We start from the raw sequence: 15,606 nt of genomic DNA, 5'->3' as shown, positions 1-15,606 counted from the left end.
TTCTGTTGCTCAGCCACATTGTAGAGGCTGAACATCCTCTCAAACCACCTCACCCACCATCTTAGGTTATGGCCATCAAATAAGGGGATCTCCATCTTAGGCATGGGAAACCCGATCTCTGGCTAGATCCTGTTGTATTTCCCTGCCTCCTGCCTCCTTCCTCCTTCACGCTCTCCTACCCCTTGATGTTCTGTCTCCAATTCATCTGATCCCTCAAATTTAAAATTCACTCCATAACCATGCAAAATTGGCTCAAATCTCTCCCTAAGGGGAAATTCGAGTGAGATTCTTACGTGTGTTTGGCTCCAGAGCATCATTATGAATTGTTGCATCTGGTCCTGGAGAGCTTGATTTTGATCTTCCAGCTTCGCATTCTACGCCCTGCTCTCTTCCCGCCACAAATTCATAACTCCTTCGATTATTCTCTCCACCGAATTCTCTAGTGCCTTCATTTGATTTTGCATATTTGCTACCGTCGATGTCACCTGCTGGAGCTACGCCTCCATCTGCTTCATTCGAGTCCCTCCTATCGCCCGGGACTTGCTCTGATACCAAATTCTCCCACAATTCAATGGAAATTACGCTTGATCAGAGAAGATAACAGAGAAAAGCAAAGGAATAGAGAGAACACACATAGGGAAAGAGAGAGAGAGAAAAAAGAGAGAAATTGAGAGAGTTGAGATAGGAGAATTGAATCAATTATATTCAATCATGCCTCTATGGGCCACAGGAATTGGCTTATATACCTATCTATTGTGGATTGGCGCCAACATTTGAATTACATAGTCTACACTCTTCTATGTAACTGCCACCTCTTTTACACCCTTCTATGCGTAACCACCCTCTCCCCTTATTACAATTATACCTCGATGCATGCATCATATCTTTTCCTGCCTAAGTAATACCCATTGGTCACATGACACCCTTACAGGACCTTACCCCTTTTCGCAGTGCTATAAGAATAGACCAATCCAAATCATCCATCCTTATAGTAATGTTGTCCTCATATGGACTAGCCTCTGAATTCAAAGGCCGATTGTGCCGGTGCTGAGGTTGTTGATGGTCTTGTGGCCGCTTGAAATAAACTAGAAAAGGATCGTCAGAGGCTGGAAGGTGAGTATCAAGGACTGGAAGGTGAATGTCAGGAGCTATTTTAGGACCAGGGTTCAAGTGGTTTGGATCAGGCATAGGCATAGAGGTATCAAGAGGGTCAGGAGTTGCTACTAGTGTTTTGTCAGGAGTTGATGTTGATGCTCCCCCTTGAGAACAAACCAGTAGAATAAAGGGAACAGAATCAGAAATAAGAAGAGAGATGAGGGGATCCCGAGGTCACTCTGCACTAGCAGGCTCCTTTAAAAAAGATTTGAGGAGGATAAAAAGGGTGATCCTCATAGAATGTTACATCAGAGGACAAAAAATTTTCGAGAAGAAGGGCAATAGCACTTGTATCTTTCTTAGGGAGGAGATTACCTAACTGTTAAAGCATTTGTTCTAGATTAGAGTTTGTAATAGTAGGGATATTTTCATGTAATGTTTCTGCTGTATTTCTAGAAGGATTTTATTAATTTTCTAGGGCTGACCAAGTTGGTTGTAATTGCCAGTTTTGGGCAGTCGGTCAGGGGCCTTTTCTCCTATTAGTTTCTTATATATAGAGGCGAAGGAGAAGGCTTTTGGTGTGACTTTTCTTTCTCAGGTTTATTGATCTGTCTTGGGGTAAGATTGAGCAGTGAGGAAGAGTGAAAATCTTTCTTGTATCAACTCTATATAGCTTTCAGGTATTTTGGGCTAGGTGAGAGTTGAGTTTGAGTGCTTTGTAATCTTGTATTATCGTTCAAGATAGTGGATTAGTGGGGGCGAAAGCCAAGCTGGATGTAGGTCTTCTTTAAGACCGAACCAGGGTAAATTCTTGTGTTCTTGATTGGTTCTTGTTTTGTTTTCTGATTGTTGGTTGTTTGCGAGTCAGGGAGAGACTTCATTTGAGCGTTTTTTTGAGTGATCCTTAAAGGGTGAGATCTCGGTTAACAATTTGGTATCAGAGCTAGTCACCTTTGGATTGGATCAACGCCTCAAGAATCTCAAGTCGCAGGAGGCAATCTTAGGTAAATCAAGAAATGGCGCCAATTGCCTCTCGGTCAAATATTGACAAGTTCGATGGGAGCAATGATTTCGGCCTATGGAAAATCAAGATGGAGGCACTACTTTGCAGTCTCGGACTGGAGGATGCACTGGAACAAGAAGAAGCAGAAAAGGGAGAATCAACTGGGAAAGAACTTCAAACCCTAACTGCTGAACAAAGTGAGGCGCAGGTGCAGATCAAGAAGAAGGCCTATAGCCTTCTCATTCTGAGCCTTGGAGATAAAGTGCTTAGGGAGGTATCTAGGCTGAAGTCTGTGGCAGAAGTTTGGAAGAAATTGGAGGATCTATACCTCAAGAAGACCCTCTCTAGCCGGTTATTTCTCAAAGCTAGGTTTTTCAATTTTAAAATGCATGAAAACCAGAAACTCCAGGATCATTTAGATGACTTTAACAAGTTATGTTTAGACCTAGAAAACATAGATGTTAAGTATGAAGAAGAAGACAAAGCCTTAGTTCTCCTATATTCTCTACCCAAGTCCTATGAGAATTTTGTAGATATTCTTCAGCATGGTAAGGATAAACTATCTTTAGAGAATGTTATAGGGGCTTTAAATTCTAAAGATTTGAGGATAAGGATGGATAGTAAATCATCTCCAGCAGATGCATTAACTGCAAGATCTAGAAATCCTAAGAAAGACTCTAAGAACAAAGGTAAATATAGATCTAAATCTAGAAATGGGAAAGGGTCGATTAAGTGTTATTATTGTCAACAAGAGGGTCACATTAAAAGGTATTGTCCTAAAAGGAAGAAGGACTACGCCGAAAAGGAAAAATCTGATGGTGGGGTAAATGTTTGTGATACCGGTTATGATAGTGCTGATGCACTAACTGTTAGTGACAACTATGACAATCAAGATTGGGTCTTGGACTCAGGCTGCTCTTTCCACATGACTCCTAAAAAGCAATGGATCCAAAATTTCAAAGAAATTAATAGAGAAAAGGTTCTGTTAGGAAATGATTTTTGAATGTAAGGTCAAAGGGGTAGGAGATGTAAAATTAAAGATGCATGATGGGACTCACAGAACCCTCACTGCAGTAAGGTATGTTCCGGATCTTAAGAGAAACTTGGTTTCTCTTGGGGAATTGGATAGATGTGGATATAAATTCAGAGGTGAGGGTGGAGAAATTAAAATTCGTAAAGGCTCCCTAATATGCATGAAGGCTGTTTTAAGAAATGGAATTTATTTTCTTCAAGCAACCACTTTAAGTGGCGAAGCAGCCAGTGTAAGTTATAATTCCCATGACAAGGCAAAGTTGTGGCATCTAAGGATGTCACACATTAGTGAGCAAGGACTCAAGGAACTTGCCAAACAAGGGATATTAGAGATAGGTCAGTCCCTAGACCTAGGCAAATGTGAATCCTGCATTTATGGGAAGGCAACTAAGATTAAATTTAGCAAAACAGCAATCCACTCATCAAAGGCACCCCTAGATTACATTCATTCAGACCTATGGGGCCCAGCTCAAACCATGACTCATGGGGGCTCCCGATACTTCTTATCCATTATAGACGACTTTTCAAGAATGCTTTGGGTATATGTGCTAAAGTCTAAGGATAATACCTTTGAATCCTTTAAGACATGGAGGAAAATGGTTGAAAATCAAGTGGGCAGAAAAATAAAAGTTATTAGGACTGATAATGGGCTAGAGTTTTGCAATAGGGATTTTGACCAAATGTGCAAAGAGGGAGGCATAGTTAGACACTTGACAGCCCCCGGAAACCCTAAGCAAAACGGGTTGGCTGAGAGGATGAACCGCACCTTGCTAGATAGAGTAAGATGTATGCTCTTTCATGCAAGTTTGCCAAAAGCATTTTGGGGGGAGGCTGTGTCTACAGCAGCCCATATCATTAATAGATCTCCCTCTGCAGCCATTAACTTCCAAACACCATATGAAAGGTGGACAGGTCACAAACCTAGCTTATCTCACCTAAAAGTGTTCAGATGTTTAGCATACGCACATATAAAACAAGGGAAGCTAGAGCCTAGAGCCAAGAAATGCTTATTTATAGGCTATCCCTCAGGAGTTAAGGGTTATAAGCTCTAGAATCTAGAATTAGATGGTCCTAGGACTATAGTCACAAGGGATGTGACATTTGATGAGTCTTCTACCATTAAGTTTAGCAACCTGAAAACTCAGCATAGTCTAAAAAAGGGTAAAGGAGCTGTCCAAGTTGAAATCCCAGGTGTAAGCCCAGAAGATACCCCAGAACCATCTGAATCTGCATATGAGTCTCAAGAAAATAACCTTGATAATGATCAGGCTATTGATCAAGCCCCAGAACCTTCACATCATGATGAAGATGAGGAAGACAGTTAGGTGATAAACCAAATTTGGACAGATACAGTGTTGCTAGGGATAGGCAACCTAGGGTCCGAAAACCTCCCAAAAGATTCGGTTATTCTGATCTGGTAGCTTATGCATTTACCAGTGCAACCGAAATAGGAGGGGAAGAACCTCTCACTTATGAAGAGGCAATGGCTTCTAAGGATGCTGGAAAATGGCAAGAAGCCATGAAGTCTGAAATAGAGTCTTTGAATAAAAATCAAACTTGGGAATTGGTTGAAAAACCAAAGGGGCAACGCATAGTAGGCTGCAAGTGGCTGTTTAAAATAAAGGAAGGGGTAGGAATTAACCCTAAGCCTAGGTATAAGGCTAGGCTGGTTGCTAGGGGGTTTACTCAAGTTCAAGGCGTTGATTTTAATGAAGTTTTCTCTCATGTTGTGAGGCATACATCTATAAGGGTCCTTTTAGCCATAACAGCCCACTTAAATCTAAATTTAGAGCAGATGGATGTTACCACTGCTTTCCTCCATGGGGACTTAGAAAAGAAGATTCTAATGGATCAACCAAAGGGCTTTGAAGCTAAAGGAGAGGTGGAGAAGGTATGTTTGCTTAAGAAATCCTTATATGGACTTAAGCAGTCCCCAAGGCAATGGTACCGTAAGTTTGATATGGTTATGATTAGCCAAGGGTATTTGAGAAGTTCCTATGATAGTTGTGTGTATTATAAGCATATTTCCCCTAACATTTCAGTGTATTTGCTTTTATATGTGGATGACATGCTCATTGCAAGTCAATCCCATCAAGAAATCCAGCTTCTAAAGAAAAGATTAAAAGCTGAATTTGAAATGAAAGAGTTAGGTGAAGCTAAGAAAATTCTAGGAATAGAAATTTCTAGAGACACTCAACATAGGAAGATATACCTATCTCAAAAGTCCTATTTAGCTAAGGTGCTATCTAAGTTTAAAATGTCAAATGCAAAGGCAGTTGGTGTGCCTTTTGCACCCCATTTTAAATTGTCTTCAGACTAGTCCCCTAAAAGTGAAGGAGATAGGAAGGAAATGAGTCATATCCCATACTCTAGTGCGGTAGGAAGCCTAATGTATAGTATGGTATGTACTCAGCCAGATTTAGCTCATCCTATGAGTGTTGTGAGCCGGTTTATGGCAAATCCAGGGAAAATTCACTGGAATGCAGTGAAATGGATGCTTAAATATCTAATTGGAATCCTAAATCATGTCCTAACATATGGTGGTGCTAAGATAGGAGTTCAACCTAGTATCCTAGGCTATTCAGATGCAGATTATGCTGCTGATATAAACAAAAGGAGGTCCACAACTGGTTGGATATTTAGATTATGGAACTCTACAATTAGTTGAAAATCAAGTCTCCAACATGTTGTAGCTTTGTCTACAACCGAGACAGAATATATAGCCCTCTCAGAAGCTTTTAAAGAGGCTATATGGCTTAAGGGTTTAGTTAGTGAACTCCTAAGTGTAGATGTTAAAGCAACCTTGTTATGTGATAGTCAAAGTGCCATACATTTATCTAAAAATCAGGCTCACCATGAAAGGACAAAGCACATAGATGTTAGATTTCATTTTATAAGAGAATTGATTGAAAATAAATCTGTTTTCTTATCCAAAGTGGCAGGTGAAAATAATGCAGCAGATATGTTTACAAAGCCAGTTCCAGCAGCCAAGCTTCATCATTGTTTGAAGATTATTCAGCTGGGTCTTGCAGGAAACTGAAGATTGCTGGATTCTGGATAAATCTAATCAAGTCAAATGGGTGGAGAATTTGTTAAAGCATTTGTTCTAGATTACAGTTTGTAATAGTAGGGATATTTTCATGTAATGTTTCTGTTGTATTTCTAGAAGGATTTTTTTAATTTTCTAGGGCTGACCAAGTTAGTTGTAATTGCCAGTTTTGGGCAGTCAGTCAGGGGCCTTTTCTCCTATTAGTTTCTTATATATAGAGGCGGAGGAGAAGGCTTTTGGTGTGACTTTTCTTTCTCGGGTTTATTGATATGTCTTGGGGTAAGATTGAGCAATGAAGAAGAGTGAATATCTTTCTTGTATCAACTCTATATAGCTTTCAGGTATTTTGGGCTAGGTGAGAGTTGAGTTTGAGTGCTTTGTAATCTTGTATTATCGTTCAAGATAGTGGATTAGTGGGGGCGAAAGCCAAGCTGGATGTAGGTCTTCTTTAAGACCGAACCAGGGTAAATTCTTGTGTTCTTGATTGGTTCTTGTTTTGTTTTCTGATTACTGGTTGTTTGCGAGTCAGGGAGAGACTTCATTTGAGCGTTTTTTTGAGTGATCCTTAAAGGGTGAGATCTCGGTTAACACTAACAAAAATACATTTAAGTGCCTTTGGTTCAAATTTGGTCCTGAAGGGATTATTGCTGTGAACATACATAGTGCAATTAAAAACCTTGGGGGAAAAAGAAGTAAGGAGATAGACATGGGGAAACATATCGTGAAGAGTGTTAAGAGGAATTCTAAATTGCAGAACTTTAGAGGGAAGACGATTGATGAGGTAAGAGGCAATAAGAACAGCTTTCCCCCAATAGAAATGAGGAACATAGGTAGTGAACATCATGACTCAGGCCACCTCAAGGTGTCTATTTTTTCTCTCAACCACCCCATTTTGTTAAGGGGTGTATGGACATGAACTTTGATGAAATATACGTTCAGAGAGATATTGAGTGAAATCATGAGAAAAATATTCTCGACCATTATTAGTTCAAAGAACATGAATAGGAATTTGAAACACATTCAAAATAAGTTTGTGAAACCTTTTGAAAGTGCTGCTAGTCTCTAATTTTTCTCTCATAAGATAGACCTAGCAAACTCTAGTATGGTCATCAATAAAGGTTATAAACCAATGGGTACCCGAGATATTGGGATGTTAACAGGACCCCAAGTATCACTATGAATCAAGTGAAAAGGTTTAAATGGTTTATAAAACTGTATAGAATAATGACAACTAGGTTTTTTGTAGGAGTACACTGCTCACGCTGAAAAGATTGTTCTTTATTAATGAAATGTGAAGATACAAGGATTTTAGATATGAGAAATTAGAGACATCTTCTGACACAAGGATACAAGGATTTACAGAAAGGATAGCTTTATTGGTTGGAGAACTTTGAAATTCTAAAATATCTTCTAACATATAGTAAAGGCCATCTCCTGCCTTAGCACTGCCAATCATCATCCCTGAAGACTGGTCTTGAAATATACAGTAGGATGGGAAAAAAAGTTAGACTACAATTCATGTCTCTGGTAAGTTTACTAATTGACAATAAATTACATTGCAATCCAAGTACATGTAGAACATATTTCAACTTTAGTTTTGAAGAACACACTGTTTCAAACCCGAAAGCTGGAGAGGTTGTACCATTAGCCATAGAATTATTAATAGTTGTGCTACAAAGTGTATAGCCCATTATAGAATTAGCCAAACTTGACATGTGATCTGATGCACCAATATCCACTATCCAAACATGTTTAGGAAGCTTTTGTGACATTAGTGAGTACTGAAGAATACCTTGTAGAGCTATTGAAGCTATTAGCTTAGGAGTAGGAGGACTTGAGGGGTTTGTACCTTTGGTTTGATTTAGAAGCCTATATAAGTCTTGAACCTACTCTGCTATTAGGTTTACATTTGTGTTGTTCCTAGGTTCAAAAGAGACTTTTGTAGCATAGGTTGATCTAGTCATTTCTCTCTTATTTTGTGGCTTCTAGTTTGTTGGTTTGCCATTAATCTTCCAGCATGTTTCCCTTATGTGGTAGGGTTTGTTACAGTAGTCACACCACTGCTTGTCCTTCCCTTAATTTCTTGACAAAGTATCCTCCTTTTTTACAGTAGCAAGAGCAAAAGTTTGAGGGCCTAAGATTGAGTATGTCTATTGGGTGAGCATCATCTTCTGCCTGCTTTCCTCTCTCCTTACCTCAGCAAACACCTCTCTGAGTGTAGGTAAGGGTTTAGTAACTAATAATCTTCCACGAACTTCATCCAAATCCAAGTTAAGACCATAGAGAAAACAAAAACACGATCCTTTTCTAACATTTTAGTGTATTTTGTGCTATTAGCTGGGCACTCCCAACTAATATTGTAGAATAAATCCATTTCATGCCATAACTCAGTCAAAATGTTATAGTATTCTGTAACATTAAGGTTACCTTGTCTAGTTGTATGAATGGCTGACCTAATTTCGAAGCATTGAGAGGTATTCTCCAAATCTAAGTACATTTCTTGGACTGTATCACAAATCTCTTTTGCAGGTAGAAGAGATAGGTTCTACCTATCCTTGGCTCCATTGAGTTGATAAGCCATGCCATAATAATTGAATTTTCTACTTCCCAGATGCCATAATTTGTTGCTATGTTTAGTGGGGTAGGAATAGCTCCTGTCAAGTGTCAAGTCTCTCGGATAAGACTTGAATTAACAGAGAAGTAGAAGGATTGAGAGAAAGAGAGAAAAGAGTTAGTTTTGGAGGGAGAGTTAGAAAGAATTTGGGAGAGATAATTGAGAGGGAAAGGAAATGGGAGGGATTGAATTATGTTATTACTTCACATGAATTCCCATCCTCAAACAACTCAGCCTTATATAGGCTTTTCCCTGCAGTTAGAGCATTACAAAGGGGTACATTTGACAATCAACATTTAACTAATTCAGTTGGCTAATGCCAATACATTCAAAAATTTCAAAAAGGCCCTCGAGTCGTGACATCAAGTATCCATCTTTTCCCTCCCCCTTGATCGCAAGCAATACAGATTGAAACCATTCTCTGAAATTACTCTCATTTAATTTATGTTGAGTAATCTATAAAAGATGGTTGTCAATAGGGTTTGTAGAAAAATTGGGCTAAGAATGAGAGTTAGGAGAACTAGTGGCTGAGGCTTCAGTTATCGTTGGGTTCAGTAGAGTTTCAACCATGATTTTCAAATAGCCTAGACCTTAAGATCTAGGTTACCAGGACTTGGCTCTAATACCATAAAATAAGTTGGTCCTAGAAAACATGAATAAATTCAAATTTAGATAACAGTAACTAATTTTTGAAATGCTGGAATTATCTTATGCTTTCAAGCTACATCTTTCCCTTGAATTTTGGAGCCTTATCTTATCTTCTAGGCTGCCTCATCTTTTAAATCTTGAAGTCTTATCTTATCACCAACCACCTTATCTTCCCTTTTTAAACTTTAACACCCAAGCTCATCATCCAACATTGTACAAGCTGATTTCACAATATCAACTATATGATGGAACACAACCATGCCAATAATCTTCATTCCATATCATGAAACTTTTCCGTATGAAGATGGTGTTGGAACTTTATCTCATCATTCTATTGCTAGAGGGTTGTGTCAAGAAGGGCATCTAGCATAAAATGTTGCCACATTGTTCTTTTGCAAATTTGCAATGTCAATGTGACTTTTAGAAGTCAATTAACATTATAAACATCATGCTACTAACACTAACTTGGTTAAGATAAAGTGCAATTGATGATGATGATGACGATTTGTCAATTTGGTGTTGATTGTTTGTCTTATTTTCCTTTGTTTTTTTCTTTTTTTTTAAGTCTTATATCCTCATTTATGACACATGATATCATTAACTATTGAATGAAAAAGTAACAATCAACCCAATAGCAATTTTACAATAAATATATACATATATATTAAATTACATGTTGTAAATTGAATGAGCTTCTCCAAAAATAATTCCCAAACCCAACAGCTGTGATTCTCAAAAAATAAACATGCCTCTCAGTAATATTTTAGGAGTTGGTGAATAAGAAAAAAAAAAATTATGCACTCAGCTTCTGACACCATTAAGCTATGTCTATTAGACCCCAAAACAGCACCATCACCATTGTCACCAGCCGTAACCATTACATAAAACCTTTAGTGGATCTTCAATGCCAGTACACGCATAAACAGTTTCAACTTCAGAAACATAGAAGATGGGTAGCAAAAAAAAACAATAAAACTAGAGTATTTGGATAAAACAAAACAGATGGGCACGGAGGAAAATGCAGGTGCTCCCACAATATACTTCCCAATTAAGAAACACTGGATCAAGAATCAATCATCTAACAGAAAATTCCAAATATGTCAACCCAACCCCAAGCAACATCCAATTTGAGGAAAATAACTATGCTCATCAAAAAATTAGAAGGACTGACATCAAAATATAACAGAAGCACTTTTTCAGCCATTGAATTCCCCTTTTGATCTATAATGTCATCTGCATATTAACTTAAATAATGGAACATCATCTCAGTTCATAACATAACATTCGAATTATTATCAGAAAATATTAATAACAATAACAATAACAATAGTAATAACATAACAACAACACAACCTTCCAACCAAAGGAGCCCAACGCCCTAAGGTTGAATCAGCGTCACTCGACAGAAACAATTGCAAACCAATAGATACAATAGGCACAAACCAAAGAAAACAATTGCAACAGAAACAAAAACCAAAAGCAAAAGCACCATCGAGAATGATCCCGACACCAAACTTCCTAATTGATTTTTAGGGGGAAAAAATCATGTCTTTGCAGTTCTTCAACATATAGTTCCGAACCCAATGAAAATTCGGGAACACATAAAAAAAAAAAAAAGAGTAATTTTCAAAGAAAAGCAAGCAAAGAACGCATAATATTTGTATGGAGTATGAAATGAACCTGGAGAGGGAGGAGGGAGGCGCTTGGGGAAGACGGATGAGAAGAAGATGCGACCGCTGGCAGAGATGAGTTTGGAGGCCGGGTCCACAAGCTTCGTTAACCAGCCTTCCTTGTTCGGGTTTCGGAGGGCGGTCGGCGGCCGATCGTAAGGGGTCGCTCGCTGCCTATAAAATGGCCTCTTCCAAAACTTTCCGCCGCCGCCCTGGGAGGCTCCTTCGCCAGACGTCGCCGACGCCATGGATGGAAGCTCTAGAGCTCACGAACTGGAATGAATTTGTAAGGAGAGACGGTGAAGGGTGCAGAAAGGGAAGAGAGAGGGAATAGGGTTTTTAGGTATAAACAGAGAGGCACGTGACGTGAGAATGAGAAAATGTGAGAAAAATGACTCCCGCAAAATAAAATAAATGGCTGAATTCATATTTTACCAAAGTCAAATGTATAAAATCGTTTTTATACTTTTTATAGAAAAAAATATAAAAAAAATATTTTTAATTATTCAAACAAACTAATTACACTCTATATCCACTTTTATGTAAGATATCAAAAATACCCTTAATGAAATTTTAAAATAGAAAACCCTACTGTTCTTAGTCTCATTTACCAAAATACCCTTATCTATTTCATATAACCTTTTTTCTCTCTCTTCTTCAAAAATTTACGTTACTCTCTATCTTTCCATTGTCAAACTATCCAAACTTAGTCATTCTTCATACATTCAATCTTTTTGCTTGTTGGGTCATTCAATCTTCTTTATCAATTACAACGACCTCACTGAAGTCCAATTCAACAAGTTTCTTTCTCTCCAAACTCAATCTCAAGGTATTTATTCGATTTGTATTTATTTAATTTTTGTAAAATAATTTTTGTGTTCACATTGCTTATTAAGGTTGTGTAGAATGATTGTAGTTGTTGGCAGAACATATTTTGATAGATATCATTCCAAATCTGCACTAATTTGGGTGGAAAAAAAAATCAAAACTGCACATCGTTAACGAGTTTTGTGGGCGATAACAATTGATCGGGCTTAGTGGGGGAACAAAACCCGATAGGTCTTAGTGGGGGAACAAAACCCGATCGGGCTTTGTTTCCCCACTAAACCCGATTATGATTTTTGTAGCCCACAAACACGATTATATATATATTTTTTAAAATAATATGAATATTTTGTTAAATAATTTAATATTATATATGAGTGTAAAATAATATAATTTAATATAATATATTTAATTTTATCATATTATTTAACAAAATTTCACTTCTTAAGCATTTGTGCCTAAATGCGTTATGTTAAAATCCTCCAATATTTTTCATAAAATTTTTAAATATTTTTCTTAAACTATATATGAAAAATTATCATGACTTGGTTGTTGGTTTATAAGTCAAAAATCATGTTTAATTGTACAAATCAACTCTTTAGAAAAAGAAAATAAAATACAAATCTCAAAAAGCAAATAAACTTACTTACTTATAGTTATGACTTGGTTTAATGAGGAAATTAACCCGATTTGGGTATGTGTGGATCCATTACATCCATGGTAATGGTGAGACTAATTTTTTCTTCCTTTCAATTTTACAGCAATGGATTTAGTGCAGTTGGTTATCGTGTGGAACGGGGAATGGAATGATAATAAGTATATTGGGGGTAATAGGATGTGTGCGGGAATCTACAAAAATACGACTTTTACTCAATTGGTTGAGATTATGTACACGGTGACAGGAATTGATAAAACAAGGTACGACATCACCATTCATTTTGTAACGGAACACTCAAGCGAACTTCCAGCTACCAAGTTCCCTATCAAAGACGACTACGGTATCAGATTTATTATGTGCGATGATAGAAAATATAAAGTGACGTATGTTGATATGATTTGTAAAGATGTTGGAGTTTGTAACCTACGTAGTGGTGCTAATCAAGATTCAGGTGCCGTTCCATTTACATCCGCACATGGTCCACTACAAAATGATGATTTTGGTACATATGGTATAGACGGTTTGTCAGATGACGCTCCAGACACGAATGATGATTGTGATAATAAAACTGATGATAATAGTGACGATAGCGATGGTGATAATAGTGATAGTGGTGGTGATGAAAGAGAAGTGAGTCCGGAGTACCCAGAAGTAAGATTTTCAGGTTCACAATTTGAGGACAACCATTTACAAAGAAACTGGATCGTTTCTGGTGTAGAAAATTATGCAATTGAGGAAACAAGACCCGAAGTATCAATTCCATACCAGGGTGATCTTTTACACATGAGTGCACTCTTTAGAAGTAAACATGAACTAATTTTGGCATTTGGACAATATTGTGTTGATATGAAGATGGACTATCGAGTCAGACGTTCGTGCACAATTCGATTTGAGGCTGGTTGCAAGGATGTGAACTGCAAATTTATGCTTTGTGCAAGATGCAGACCTGGTTGTTCGTTTTGGCATGTGGTGAAATTTATGCCGAGTCACACATGTACTCCGGATGTCTACGATTCACATTTTCGAAGTGTGAAGGCTATTGTCATCGGAAGTTTGTTCTCTGAAAGAGTGACGAGTAGTGAATATACACCTAGAATGCTAATGGGGGAGTTGTTGGAGCAACATTGTGTGCAGATTATGTACACTAAAGCTTGGAGGTCTTTACAACATGCAAAGATACTTACTTATGGTAATGCGGATGAATCATATCAGCAACTACCCTCATATTTTCACATGTTAAAATAAACAAATCCTGGCAGTATCACGGCAATAGAGACAGATGAAAATAATTGTTTTTTATATTCATTTTTTGCACTCGGAGCTTGCCTTCATGGTTTCTAGTCTTACATAAGATCGGTTGTTGCCGTTGATGCCACACATTTGAAAGGTGAACACAAATGGGTGATATTCGTTGCCACTTGCAAAGATGGGGAGGAAATGATTTATCTCATTGCTTTTGGATTTGGAGATGGTGAGTCTGACAGATCATGGATATGGTTTTTGACGAAATTGAGAAAGGCTATCGGAGTGCGAGAAGATTTAGTCATTGTTTCTAATCGTCACCAAAGCATTGCGAATGCGATGAGTCGTGTCTTCCCTTTTGTCCCACATGTCTTTTGTTTCTTCCACCTTAAGCAAAACTTGAAGAAACGTTATAGACAACGAAAAGATGTGATGACTGCATTCTACCTTGCAGCATACAGCTACACCACAATAGAGTGTGATACATACTTGGCAGAAATACAATCGATGCATCCTCAGACTCATCTGACATTGATGGAAGCAAGACCGAAAAAGTGGTCACGAGCATATTGTCCAAGAAAAAGATATTCCATGATGACCACTAACATTGTCGAGTCTCTCAATAAATGCATGATGAAAACACGTCGGTTGCCTATAACAAGTGCACATGAATTTTTGAGACATATGCTTCATAAATGGTTTAGTGATAGGCGTGCTGCAGCTGCCAGACTCAAAACCATTGTAACCTCCGCTGCAGTGGCACATGTCAATTTGGCGCATGCCAAAACATTAGACCGAGGATGTCGTGTAGTTCCTGTAATACAAGGGAACAAATACCTCGTGCAACATGCAAAGGAAGGCGATGTGATAGTTGACATTGTTGCGAGTACATGTAGTTGTCGCAAGTGGGACATTGATCAAATGCCATGTCTTCATGCAATTGCTGTTAGCAGGTATCATGGTTTGACTTTTATTTGCGTCTTATGTTCGTAATTTAGTGTGATATGTTAACACTATGTGTTTCTTTGCCTTATGCGACAGTTTCATGAGGGTGCACTACCATATGCTTTGCCATTCATATTACACCGTAGATTGGGTCAGACGTGCATATGCACCTCCCATCAATCCTCTCCCTAACAAGGCTGCTTGGATTCTTCTAGCGTACGTCAGACAGATGGTTATACTCCCACCTGTGCAAAGAAGACAACCGGGTAGACCGAGAAATGGTCGGATTCCTTCCATGGGGGAAGCTTGTCGAAGAAAAAAATGTGGAAAATGCGGTAAACTAGGACACAATAGTCTTGGTTGCCCTAATGAATGGACTTCCTCCATTGGAGAGTCGAGCACAACCACTACTCCAGAATCCAGGGGCGCTGCTAGGGCCTCTGCAAGGGCAAGCCGGAAATGCAACATTTGTAAAAAGACTGGACACACTCGTCGTCGGTGCCCTATACAGTTGTCAATTCCAGGTGATGATAATATTATCAATGAAGAAAACAATCAATAGGCATTAACTCATTCAGGTATGATATAATGTTATCACAAATGTTATCACATATGTTATCAATTGTTGTTAGATCGTTTGTGAAAAAAAAAAAACATGTTTTTTACTCGCAAAGTGTTAATGGAATTTTTTCTGACCATATATCTTTTGTGTTTCAGCAATGGTCAAAAATCACTGGCACGATACAAAAAGGATGACAACATCAATCAAATCTCTTTTTGTTGGGAGTTCAGTAATGAATATTATTTTTTACATTAATATTTGAA

At 38.1% G+C, this 15,606-nt stretch overlaps 2 protein-coding genes across 2 annotated transcripts in view; one reads left to right on the top strand and one right to left on the bottom strand.

Annotated features, from left to right (window-relative positions):
• LOC127798942 (nuclear pore complex protein NUP1-like) overlaps window positions 1-11,465 on the bottom strand; it is a 43,020-nt gene extending 31,555 nt beyond the window's left edge. Inside the window, exon 1 of the mRNA XM_052332602.1 lies at window positions 11,122-11,465. Within this exon, the coding sequence (XP_052188562.1) occupies window positions 11,122-11,359 (238 nt within the window). The 5' untranslated portion in view covers window positions 11,360-11,465. The remainder of the gene's footprint in view (window positions 1-11,121) is intronic.
• A 2,566-nt stretch (window positions 11,466-14,031) lies between these two features.
• LOC127794524 (uncharacterized) lies at window positions 14,032-15,343 on the top strand. Its single transcript, XM_052325693.1, has 3 exons — window positions 14,032-14,450; window positions 14,541-14,789; window positions 14,878-15,343. The coding sequence occupies exons 1-3, from the start codon at window positions 14,032-14,034 to the stop codon at window positions 15,341-15,343; spliced, it is 1,134 nt and encodes a 377-aa protein (XP_052181653.1).
• The last annotated feature ends 263 nt before the right edge of the window (window positions 15,344-15,606 follow it).

This window comes from Diospyros lotus, chromosome 1 (assembly GCF_014633365.1).
Source record: "Diospyros lotus cultivar Yz01 chromosome 1, ASM1463336v1, whole genome shotgun sequence".
Taxonomy (NCBI): Eukaryota; Viridiplantae; Streptophyta; class Magnoliopsida; order Ericales; family Ebenaceae; genus Diospyros; species Diospyros lotus.
Note: the sequence above shows the minus strand (reverse complement) of the source record. Positions and strands in the feature narration are given on the sequence as shown.